At 46.7% G+C, this 13,003-nt stretch overlaps 1 protein-coding gene across 8 annotated transcripts; it reads left to right on the top strand.

Moving 5' to 3' along the window:
- Positions 1–12,316, top strand: LOC123990848 (protein SOGA3-like). Of its 8 annotated transcripts, none has more exons than XR_006830724.1 (9): positions 1–924; positions 1,657–1,881; positions 2,197–2,355; positions 2,439–2,507; positions 2,631–2,900; positions 3,097–3,471; positions 3,659–4,279; positions 4,491–4,805; positions 8,242–8,410. XR_006830724.1 is itself a non-coding variant. In XM_046291757.1 (9 exons), the coding sequence occupies exons 1-9, from the start codon at positions 790–792 to the stop codon at positions 8,250–8,252; spliced, it is 1,992 nt and encodes a 663-aa protein (XP_046147713.1). In that variant the 5' UTR covers positions 1–789; the 3' UTR covers positions 8,253–8,410. The 8 variants fall into 8 exon arrangements, 4 of the variants coding, with proteins under 4 accessions (XP_046147713.1, XP_046147716.1, XP_046147718.1 ...); XR_006830725.1 differs by having other exon boundaries at positions 4,620–4,805; XR_006830726.1 differs by having other exon boundaries at positions 4,708–4,805.
- The last annotated feature ends 687 nt before the right edge of the window (positions 12,317–13,003 follow it).

Raw genomic sequence — 13,003 nt, forward strand, 5'->3', positions numbered from 1 at the left:
CTGCCGCAAGCGGCGCTGCGGATTTTCCAGTGGCAGCAGCAGACAATGGCACAGGGAGGAGGCAGCATCAGGCTCCCTCTCCGGCCAGAACCCGGGAATGTGCCTCAAAATCAGCCCCAAAATCCTCCAGCAGATCCAAAAATATAGTTTCAAAAGGAGGATCGAGGAATAAGGTAGTAAACGAGGGGCTTAGGGCCGCAGTCGTGAGGGAGGAGATCGAGAGATGCGACGTTGCAGCTGTTTACCTAGATGGTGCTGAAACGGATGCTGGCAATGCCAACAGGGCGGATGCTAGCAGAGAAGAAGATACAGAGGAGATATTTCACCAGATTCTCATACCCGTAGTTCGTCGAAGCAGAGAAGAAGATACAGAGGAGATATTTCACCAGATTCTCATACCCGTAGTTCGTCGAAGCAGAGAAGAAGATTACAGCGGAGATATTTCACCAGATTCTCAACCCCGTAGTTCGTCGTAGCAGAGAATAAGATACAGAGGAGATATTTCACCAGATTCTCAAACCCGTAGTTCGTCGTTAGGTGTATCCCTGCCTCAAAGGCCTGTCTTCCCAACATATTGGGTCATACCGGCTCCAGCACCGCGTGTTTGGTGAAAGGGAAAACGAAGAAGCTGGGAGGGGAGTCGGTGAAAGCTTCAGCGGGCTACTGCAGGGACAGAAGAGGGGAATACGTGGGCTGCGGGCCGGGCCTTAGTCTGTGGAGCGAGGGTTGCTTGCAGACTGAACTCTGCACTTCCATCTACATAAGAAACTGAAGAGAAGCATCAGCAAGATGCACACGGCTGACAGCGCCGAGGCCGAGCCGGGGCGGTCTATCGGGACCATAGAGGCGGAGTTCGTGACACAGCAAGACGAGGGCCTTGAGGACGAATTGGAGAGACTGGTGGATGAGAATGAAGATCTAAAGGTTTGGCATCACTGACATTCAATAATATTCAATGTATACAAACACAATGTTTTTGCAGATCCAGTAATTGAACTGGTAGGCCACTTTTTTGTTTGAGATTGAATTCAGGCCTATTCCCCAAAATTGGCATTACTAACATATGCTCATATATTCCAATGTAATCATCTATATATATGTATATATGAATATATATATATATTAGCATAAGTGAAAAGGTAGGCTTATTTCGTGTTTGATGATAACACTGCAACTGAGATATTATTAATATTCCATGCATATTCCCCGAGGTTTATTATTAGAGATATACTGGAAAACCGTATGTTGATACAGTGAAGCAAGCATATTTTTTAGCCAATTGGGTAGGCTAAGTGAACAGTTGTTATTCTTTCTGTAACATTTGCAAAGAACTCATGTAGAAATGTGCTTAGTTCCCTTGGTTTGTTATTGATGCTTGCGAAAGCTAAATGATTTAGGTTGCCCTATAGCTACAAGGCAAACCCCTCTTCCCTATTAAGAACAATGAATGGCACCATCCTGTGTTTAGCCTACTTCTGTTCATTGATTAACATAATAATGAATATTAATCGGTTCAGATTAGTTTGTCCCTATTCAATTACATCATCTTCAGAGGACCTAAACACTCCAACAACACCAATAATGCTGAAGCGTGAGCCCACGCCCCCTTTTGGCTAACAGTGTCTGATTGGCTGATCACTCATATTGATGTTCCAGATGGAGATCGAGGAGATGAGGACGGAGATGGACGAGATGCGTGACACCTTCTACGAGGAGGACACGTGCCAGCTGCAGGAAATGAGACGCGAGCTGGAGCGAGCCAATAAGAACTGCCGGATCCTCCAGTACCGGCTGAGGAAGGCTGAGAGGAAGAAGCTGCGCTATGCCCAGACGGGAGAGATCGACGAGGAACTACTGAGGAGCCTGGAGCAGGACTTGAAGGTAGGGAGGGAGTGTGTGTGTGTGTGTATGTGTGTGTGTGTGTGTGTGTGTGTGTGTGTGTGTGTGTGTGTGTGTGTGTGTGTGTGTGTGTGTGTGTGTGTGTGTGTGTGTGTGTGTGTGTGTGTGTGTGTGTGTGTGTGTGTGTGTGTGTGTGTGTGTGTGTGTGTGTGTGTGTGTGTGCATGTGCGCGTGCGTGTGTGTGTCGGTAGGCTTGATGTTGAAACTAATTTTATTAGTTGCTTAATGCATTGTCCATTCACCGCCATAATTAATTCAATCAACGTAAATCAATGTCCCTGATTCTGTTTAATGCAGGTAGCGAAGGATGTGTCTGTGAGACTGCACCATGAGTTGGAGAATGTGGAGGAGAAACGCACAAAGACAGAGGACGAAAACGAGAAACTGAGGCAGAAACTCATCGAGGTGGAGGTGACCAAACAGGCCCTTCAGAATGAGCTGGACAAAGTCAGGGAGGTAAGAACACTCACCCACAATAGATTATACAATCTATACAGCACATATTTTTGCTGTAATACTCGTTATTCAATTACCAACAGTCTCAGAAGAGAAGAGGAAGCAAGGAGGTCCAAAAGTCAGACAAGAAGTCTGCCCAGACCCCAACAGAGGTGAGGGATCACCATGAAATGCTTTTATAAAACAATAAAAAGTGTTTTTTTCCAAACACGAGCGAGAGTTGTCTCCTGTACATCAGAACTGCATTATCTTCCTTCCAATTCCCCTTCTCTCAGGATGACAACGATGATCTCAAGTGCCAGCTGGCCTTCATCAAGGAAGAGGCTGTATTGTTGAGGAAGAAGACAGCTAAGATCGACAAGGAGAAGGACCGGCTGGAGACGGAGCTACAGAAGTACCGCTCCTTCTATGGGGACCTGGACAGCCCCCACCCCAAGGGTGAGGCCTGGGGAACCCCCACCACCCGTGAGTCCGAGCTGAAGCTGCGTCTGCGCCTGGTGGAGGAGGAGGCTAACATCCTGGGGAGGAAGATCGTGGAGCTGGAGGTGAGAGACACAGGATGTGATGCAGAGTGTTTGATGTAGGTTATGACATGAAAGAGACCAGGAAATACGTTTGCACAAGGGAACACAACTGTTCCAAGCATTTCTGCCTGTTCTGCTCAGAAGGTACCTACAGAGAGAGGAAGATGGTGATTCATAACATAACTGACCAATCCGTCTTCATGTCATGTGTTTCCAGGTGGAGAACCGGGGTCTGAGGGCGGAGCTGGACGACCTCAGGGGTGAAGGGGAGGGAGAAGGCGGGTCCGGTGGGGGAGCTGTGGGTGGGATGGGGGCGGGCCGGGGCCATGGGGAGGCTATGACGGAGCTGAGGCAGCAGCTGCAGCTGGTGGAGGACGAGGCAGAGCTCCTGAGGAGGAACCTGGCCGATGCTGAAGATCACAACAAGAGAGTGACTGGAGAACTCAACAAGCTCAGGTTTAAGGCCGGGACCCACGAGGGAGGGGCAAGGCATGGAGGAGTGGCGGCAGGGGGAGTATGTTCGGAGAAGGCAGAGGCACTGCAGGAAGAACTGAAGACGGCCCGGCTACAGATTAATGATCTCAGTGGGAAGGTGAGTCGGTCTTCCACATTTGTTTTTCTAGTTTATTTCCGTAACCTTTAACATATATTGAAATTCAAAATGGCTGTGCAGACAATATGGTAAACAAAAAGATATCGCTGGAATCAAAGAAGAAAACAAAGATCAAACGTCATAAACATATCATGCCTCGTTCAGCCAGTTCTATTCTCTCTCCCAGGTGATGCAGCTGCAGTATGAGAAACGTGTTCTGCTCTCCAACATGCAGCGCTACGACCTGGCCTCCCACCTGGCCCTACGGGGGGGCATCAGCCCTCGGGACAGCGATGCAGAAAGTGACGCAGGAGGGATCGGACCGAGCGGGCGCCGCGAAAGCGATGATGACTCCTCCTCCTCTCGCCTCCAGCCCCCGCACCGCAAACGCGAGGGCCCAGTGGGCGGGGAGAGTGACTCGGACGAGGTGCGGAACCAAACCCGCTGCCTCACGCCTACCCGGGGTCTCTATACCCCACCCCCTGAGACCGCCGCCCGCTTCCTGCCCCGCAACCTACAGGATCGCCAGCAGATGATTGACATTCGAGTGGAGGCGGAGCGTCTTGGCAGGACCATCGACCGGCTCATCGCCGACACGGCAACTATAATCGCAGAGGCACGGGTGTACGTTTCCAACAGCGACCTGCATGGGCGGGGTGAGGAGGAGGAGGAGGGTGGGAGGATCAGGGAGCATGAGCTGCTGTACAGGATCAATGCCCAGATGAAGGCCTTCAGGAAGGAGCTACAGGGCTTCATAGACAGACTGGAGGTGCCCAAACCTGAGGACAGGGAGGAGGAACCACTGTCGGTAAGTGTGTGTGCATGTGTTTTTGTGTGTGTGTTTCTTAATTAAAGAGATGTAGACTTGACCATACCTGTTTGGCTGTATCAGCATAGTCTCTTCACTCGTCCGTCACCATTGAATATTCTGCTGACTTTATTCTCCTTCTTTCTCTGACCCTATTTTCCCTCTCGTTTCTCCTCCGTTGACACTCGTGTTCTGTTCATCCTCTGCCCAGATGTTTCAGCCCATCATTTTACTCATCCTCATTCTAGTCTTATTCTCCTCCCACTCCTATGCCACCATCTTTAAACTTGTCTTTCTGTTTACCCTTTTCTTCGTCCTGTGATCCCGCCTCCCTCAATAGCATAGCCACATCCTTTGTTTGTTTGTTTGTGTTATTTTTTAAAAACATTTGTTGCCAAGGTCACCGAACAGGAGCCTCCCTCTTCAAGCACAGGTCACAGTCACATAACAGGATATATGCTTAGGTTCAACACTGGAGACTACTTTTCCCAACACCCACCACTTCCTTCATCACCCCCAAGAAAAGGTGAGTTAGCATAACACCTGTTTTGCCCAATTCCAGAATCAAATCCTATAGCCATAGTCCCTACCTGCAAAGAAATGTTGTAGCCTACAGGTAGACCACCACCATGTGATAGTATATAAGAAATGTAGACCTACAATCTGATAGGATTTTACACTTGCTTACAAAAGTGTAAAAGATCCGATTTTAAACAAACAAGGTAAATAATGGTGATTCAGAACCATGGCCAGCGACAATCAGAATTCCGATTCAGCACCTGTACAGCGTGGACCGCGACAATGCAAACGAAGGATGTTTGCCCTTTAACTCGGCGTTTCCCAAACTCAGTCCTCGGACTCCCAAGGGGTGCACTATGTTTGTCCTAACACTACGTAGCTGATTCAAATTATCAAAGCTTGATTGATAGTTAATTATTTAAATAATCTGTGAAGTGTTAGGGCAAAAACCAAAAGGTGCACCGGAGGACCGATTTTGTCAAACCCTGCCCTAACTATTTGATACTGACTCTGCAGAAGTCAGGGCATTCATACTTCATGCACTTCAATGCGGAGTTATATGGAGCCCTCTGCATTGTTACAACATTTGAGAGAGGCATGACGTGGCTCTGGAGGCATCACAACTGCATCACACCATCCTTATGGCGCCTCCAACCACATTTTCGAATCAAGCATAAATTGGCTCACAGTCTGAGGATTCCCACATTACTATCCACACCAAACATATTTTGGTTTTGAGCTATCAGATGCCTTTCGCAACACACTGTTTATGTCGACAAGTGTCCATCATGTCAGTGAACTATTTGGGTCAGAACCTAATGGTGGTCACATGACGCGCGCGATGATATTGTGCAACCTTCATCAACAGCAATGGCAATGTCAAAATAAATCAACTATAAAATAGTAGTGAAATTAGAGTAAAGTACGCGCTGACGCGCCAGATATCAAGTTTTTCGAAGAAAAAAAACAGAATTAAAATAATGTTTGCGCAGGTGTCACATATATGCTACATTTTGGCAATCAAAATTGTAAACAAATAAGAGTAGTTTGGAGTCACAAAACGAAATCTGCCAAGCACCCCAAAGCGGAGTAGCAACAGGAGTGCCTATTGGCTCAGAGCTCGGCAGCTGAAATAGCTATGCAAACAGTTTCCCTCTCTACATTGCTTTTTAATTATAGACAGGATGCGAGTGACGACAGTCCTCCCATCGAGACCTCAAATGCTGGAATAAATTTGACATTAAGATACTTGATCTTGGCTCCAGTGATGCGACGTAAATACGAGGTGCACTATAAAGCCCGGGTCCCCCTCTGGAACAGAAGTTGTTTACCCTGAAAAAAGGTGCCTGCTCTGGACATAACCCTGCCCAGGCTTGACAAGAGAGGGTTCCTGTCAAATCCAATCCGCGGGACTTTAGAACAGAGGCACAAAAGCGAGTATTTCGCGACAAGGGGACTGACTCTGGAGACGTGGAAGCGCAGCCGCCACTGGGCAAACAGAGGATCTCAAGAAATTCACGGTGAATGCCTTGGCTAGACTGAAATCAGGATTAATTATCTGCCACTGCGATATATCCTCCGCGATTAACAATAAAATCGTCAAGGAGAATATTGAACAGACAGGTAAGGCCACATGAAGAAGTTAATATTTAAATGTATTTTATGGATATGGAGAGTTCCATTAAGTTTTGTTTTACGCATCTCTACAACTTGGGTTTCTTACAATAATTGGACAAAAACCTAATAAAGACAAGTAGTAAAATATAACATTGCAGATCCACTGTGGGCTTGATCTATTGGGTCACATTTGATCAACCTGTGCCGCCCCTTTGGTGCTTTTTCTTTTACGCACCACTAAATAGGCTACATTTGGTCATGTGGGAATTGATTTATTATAGGCCTATTAATATTCAAAACACACGCCTTGCGTATTTAGTCTTTCTCGCTCTTTCTCTCTCTATCTGTCCCAAGTTCTCGATGCATAGTTACAGGTTTGTATTATTAACATATCCGTACTCTTACATCACACGATGACTGGTTGGTGTTCGGGTACTTTCGAGGTGGTAAACGCACGTAATATATAACATTCGGTGAGAGCAAACCATCGGCCTTCTAAAATGACCTGATGTACTCTAATAAATCAATGCAGCGATAGGCCTACGGAAACCCGTTAAAGCCAAGCCAATACGCGCCCCTATACAGCATTATGGCCAATTTTCTCGAGGCGTGTTGGCCATGCAGCATGCAGCCGAGTGCGGAAATGAATTTATCGTTTAGCGGTGACACGGAGGGCACACGTTTCCATTGTTCGCAAAGTGTAACTGAAGGCTTGAAGAAATGCATCCTGCGGGTAACCTGTACTTGGTGAATAGTTGGGGGGGGGGTGTATTCGAGATACACCCCGCTTTTGAAAAATGGGGCATATGTGCTCATTAAAACGGGTCATGGCTGTAATTGGAAGGTTTCCAAAGTTCCATTATAGAAAATTGGGAAGGACAGAGCGAAGGGTTGGAGCAGAGAGGATAGTGACCAACAGCCAAATAGTGAGGTTGTCACACTACACCAGGCATTCCTTGGCACGTGTCACATAGGTATCTTAAATGACAATGAAATATGGCTGGGAATACAGAGCCCAAAATGCTTCGAATCTGTCCACGAAATGTGTATTTATTCAGATTAGATTCAGATTGTGTAAAAGTCACAGGGTTCCAGGTGTGATTGCAGGGTACAGTACAAATCTTAGGCTTCGAGCTCCAACATGCAGGACTAGTGAAATCAAATCATTAAAATAGTAATAAAAACAATATAAATATAAATAGCACTATATACATAACAGCTGTGGCAGTGATTAGAAAAGAAATGACCATTGGGGTGGAGGCAAAGTATAGACTGTTGAGGGAGGGAGGTGGAATGACCATCGGGGGAGCAGTAGCATTACCATTGAGTGAAATAAAAATAGAAAAGTACATATTTACAACTGCAATTGTGATGAATGTAATTGGAGTGGGGGTAGAGTATAGCCTTTTGGGGGGGGCAGCAGGAGAAAGAATGTCCACGGGGGAGTAGCAGGCAAGGTGGGGGGTAGCAAGTAGAATGTCCATGGGGAGTAGCAGGCAAGGTGGGGGGTAGCAGGTAGAATGTCCATGGGGAGTAGCAGGCAAGGTGGGGGGTAGCAGGTAGAATGTCCATGGGGAGTAGCAGGCAAGGTGGTGGGGGGGGGTAGCAGGTAGAATGTCCATGGGGAGTAGCAGGCAAGTTGGGGGGGGTAGCAGGTAGAATGTCCATGGGGAGTAGCAGGTAAGGTGGGGGGGTAGCAGGTAGAATGTCCACGGGGACTAGACCTTTTGAGTCCATTTGTTTACTGGTGGATGTCCACATGACTAATGTCCTCTAGTTCTCCCATGTCTTATTGTCCACAATAATCATCCTCTCTTCCTTTGCAGTGTTCCTCTAACATTTCCACACCTTGGTGGCTCCTTAAAGACAAACAGCTAGGAAGTTGAAAAAGAAAGGAAGTTAGGAAGTTTAAACAGAAGAAGGAAGAAGAAGTTGTTGGTGGAAGAAAATAAAGTTGTGACAGGAAGTAAAAAGTTGCTGCAGGAAGCGGCCCAAAATGGCTGCCACCGAACTTCAGTGCGGTCTGGAGCAGGCTGGGCGGGGCTGGGGAACAGAGAGGGGGGAGCTTCTGGACAGCTTCGACTCAGAGATGCAGGAATGGGAGGACCAGCTGCAGGACATGCAGAGGAAGATAGAGGAGGTGAGGGGTCAACCATGGTCAGATGCGTTCTATCAAGGTCTAAAATAAAGTAAAACATCATCCAAATACATGGGATAGTCCAAACATGGTCCAACATGCTCAAGCACAGTTCTGACATAGTCAAACAAGATCCTAGGTAGAGTAACATTACCTGAAATGGGGTATCAGTAGTGTGAACATTTTCACTTTGAGAGAGTGTCTTTCTCGTCCCGCACACTTGGTCTTCTCTGAAGAGTGTTTAACTGCTTGTGTGTGTGTGTGTGTGTGTGTGTGTGTGTGTGTGTGTGTGTGTGTGTGTGTGTGTGTGTGTGTGTGTGTGTGTGTGTGTGTGTGTGTGTGTGTGTGTGTGTGTGTCTGTGTGTCTGTGTGTCTGTGTGTCTGTGTGTCTGTGTGTCTGTGTGTCTGTGTGTCTGTGTGTGTGTTATAATACACTGTTGGAGCCACACCCCTTTTTGGGATCCCATGTCCCCTTTGGAGTAATGATTACAGACAGATGTTAACAAGCTAATTAAACTGTGATGTGCTGACAGACAGTCAGAACACTGTGAAAGATGATAGTGGTGAATGCATTAAAGCTTAAAATAGCGAAGCAAGCACATGCTCACTCCAACTGACATAACAAATGTGTAGATTATAAAAATAGTTGGGTCGTGTAACTATTTCGGGATGGCTATATGGATTGCGTAAACAAGGTTGACATTGTCGTAGGTACAGACTTGTTTTGTGTACATACGGTCTTGTATCTGTATGTATATTGGGTTTTGGAACACGCCTAAGTTGTAAGTGTAAATAATTAGTCTAACCGGTTGGATACAACTATTCCAACTTGTGTTCACGTTGTGACGGTAGGTGTTTGATCATTATAATGTTTATGCTCATATTTCAGCTTTACAATGAGGTGCAGGCTCGTAGAGGGGGAAATGATGTCACCATGGGCAACGGCAAAAATGATAGGATGCACCATGGCAATGGCTTCTGTGACAGGCCTGGCAGCCATAGCAACAGAACCAAGGACCACCCAAGAGCTGTTGTAGTGCCAAATCACTGTAGCAACGGTTGTAGTCACGGCCCCAATGGTTACGGCGAACCTGTCAACCATCAGATTGGTGGCTATTATCCAAATTGCAACGGTGCGGTGGAACTTGAAGACTTGTTGCAGGATTATCTTGGACATGGTCACGGAAAGACCTGGAAGACCAACTCAGCTCTCAACAATGTGAGTAGCTACAGTAACTAAGGATTAAAGTTGATAGGCAGCCCCGTCCAAAAAATAACCTTTACCCTATGTCTCACCCCATTGGTGTTTGCAGATCCGAAAAAATCTGATAGGTGGAAGCAATATGGTAGAAACTCCACTTAGCTCATTGGAAGACTAGATGGGGCCACCTCCATATTTATTATACCTATAGTGTTCACTTCAAGTCTTCAAACCTTTGAGGGCTCTAAGCAGGGTTGTTTTCAGTAATAAACATTTAAATAAATTACATATAACGGGCACGTCTCAATACTCCACTGGAAATTGCATAAGTGTGGCTGTAAAGCTGAATTTGATATACTGTATCTTTGCTAGTTGCACTATTCTACATCACTGATTATTTCCTCTCCCAGGTAACCCTTGTCCCACTTCTCTCTCAGCATCTGAAGGAGATCACTAAAGGGAGCCAGGATCAGTCTGTGCACCAGGATGCGATGAAGAGGAGGCCTGTTGAGAAGGAGAGGTAAGAAGGACGTCCACAGACCTCACTAATACTGAGATCATTTAGAGAAGATCATTTAGAGAAAATCATTTAGAGAGCAAAATCCACTTATATGATTTAGTATTTTAGCTATTTTACTCATTGAGTTATTTGCTTGTTAATCTGTTTTAGGATTGGTCAGGTGCGGTTTGCGGACGAGGAGGCTGAGAACAGAAAGAACAGAGTGTCACACAGAAAGAGTTCCCCCTGCAGGGACCTTAACAAGCCCCCTCATAGACAGAGAGAAGGCCCTCCCGTACCCCCCCGCTCCACCTCCCAGGTTGCCTCATCCGAGACTTCCCCAGCCCTCGACAGAAAGTCCCACTCCCCTGGGGCCCTTGGGGACAAGACGTGTGGTAGCCCCTCGGTCCTCAGGAAGTTTGGGGCCATGCTCCAGAAGAACGAGGGGAAAACCCTCACTGACACCGGTGTGGTGACCAACCAGGTGCCTATCGAGAACAAGTGCCCCACCCCCGTCTGTCAGCGCAAAGAGCTGGGTGGCAGCAGGGTGCCTGGGCGCTTGCCTGCCCAGAAATGCCAGGCAGATTCCATGATGCTTACAGTGGAGATGGATCCCAGCAAAGAACGAGGATCTGGTGGGGCAGTGAGAGACTATAGGAGAGAGAGCCAGCTTGGTGAGGGTAGAGGCACATCAATGGGTAGCTATGCTCACCCTAAAGGACCCCAGGCAGGGCGTCAGAGGAGGACCGAGGTCAAAGCAAAGGCCCTCGGAGGGGCAGACAGAGAGACAGACATTGGTCTGGTCCACGGGGAGAGGGCCAGGAGGCTTGCATACCAGCCTAGGGAGCCCATACTGGACTACAGGAACTTGAGTGGGTCCCATGTTGGAGCTCAGAGGATTCAGAGGGGAGGGCCAGTTGCAGGTCAGAATAAGGACGATGGACTCATTGAGCTACTGGATATGCTGGACATCGAGCACGAGTACAACTCTAGCCCCCGAGCCACAAAGACTGCCTACAGAAATGACACACAGAAGGTGAGATAGGCATAGCAAACACACACACACAGTCTTGATCTGACCCACTCTTATCGTCTCTCTCCAGGTGAGCCCAGCTGAGTTGTCCCCAGCAACCCCGTCACTGAACTTCTCTCGTCCTGCCCGCCCAGCCAATCAACGCCCTCCATCCAGGTGGGCTAGCTGTGCTCCCACTGCCTTGATCTCTGCCCCCTCCGGTCCAATGTCCCGCGCCCCAAGCCCCTTGGCACACACCCCTAGCCCCATAGCAAGAACCCCAAGCCCCGCCCTAAAGCAGAAATCTTTCTGCTCCTATTTGCTCCACACCGAGACTGCCATCATGTGAGACACGTTCCCCGACCCCCTTTTAACCCCGCCTCCCCTCCCCCAATTCAACCCCACAGGACTCGGATAGAGTCTGCCCTCTGGAAATACTATTCGTCTTGAAAAAAAGTGCTTTAAGAGATTTTCTATGAGATTACTTAGAATGACTTACACATATAAGAAACCAAATGGTTGACTCCTATTCAGTCTCCAGTGTTACTGTGGCCTTCCTTTCTCCTGTGCCAAACTTCTTTACTTTTGGTTTCTTTCACTCTCTTTTACTTCCCTTCTATTCTTTTGTTTTCTCTTTCTTTTTTAATGATGATTTTTGGATGGCTGTGTATATTGTGATACAGCATGGCCCCCTTACTCGTGTGTGTGTGTGTGTGTGTGTGTGTGTGTGTGTGTGTGTGTGTGTGTGTGTGTGTGTGTGTGTGTGTGTGTGTGTGTGTGTGTGTGTGTGTGTGTGTGTGTGTGTGTGTGTGTGTGTGTGTCAATCCTAATGAGTGCCATGTCGGCTTGTTTTTAAAAGCGAGTTGGCCGTGTCCTGTCACCACAGCAGCAACATGCTAACTGTCTATAGTGTGTTTTACTGTGTCATATTATCAAAATAACAAATTTGAAAATGTTCAAGTAACCACAGTAAGACATACAGTTATGACTATGTAATGCTTCCGCTGTCCTTTTTTCTCTCTTGATAATAAATAAACACGACAGTGCTTTAATATACTGAGTCCGTCTATCTGTAGAAGTCTTGTTTGATGACTTATTTCATTGGTTGGGGGTGACGGAGTGTAGCTAATTTCATGTACCAACACTACAGAGATTCACTACCATGCTTACCCCATACTGAAAAAGTAATATATCAGAATATGGTTCAATAAAACAGAAATATATTTCAATACAGTACCAGTCAGTGTGGACAGGGTTTTTCTTAATTTTTTACTATTTTATACAATGTAGAATGATAGTGAAGACATCAAAACTATGAAATAACACATGGAATCATGTAGTAAGCAGAAAAGGGGTAAACAAATCCAAATCTATTTTTGTATTTGAGATTCTTCAAATACCCTTCGCCTTGATGACAGCTTTGCACAATCTTGGCATTCTCTCAACCAGCTTCATGAGGTATATACCTGGAATGAATTTCAATGAACAGTTGTGCCTTGTGTAAAGTTAATTTGTGGAATTTCTTTCCTTCTTAATGCATTTGAGCCAATCAGTTGTGTTGTGACAAGGTATGGGGGGGTATACAGAGGATAGCCCTATTTGGAAAAAGACAAGTCCATATTATGGCAAGAACGATTCTAATTATCACGGCTCAGGCTAAGACCCAGATGCAGACACAGGATGCAGTACGAGTCTCAGAGTTTATTAAAGTTCAAGGGGCAAGCAAAAGGTAAGTCTAG

The sequence above is a fragment of the Oncorhynchus gorbuscha genome, linkage group LG12 (assembly GCF_021184085.1).
Source record: "Oncorhynchus gorbuscha isolate QuinsamMale2020 ecotype Even-year linkage group LG12, OgorEven_v1.0, whole genome shotgun sequence".
NCBI classification, from domain to species: Eukaryota; Metazoa; Chordata; class Actinopteri; order Salmoniformes; family Salmonidae; genus Oncorhynchus; species Oncorhynchus gorbuscha.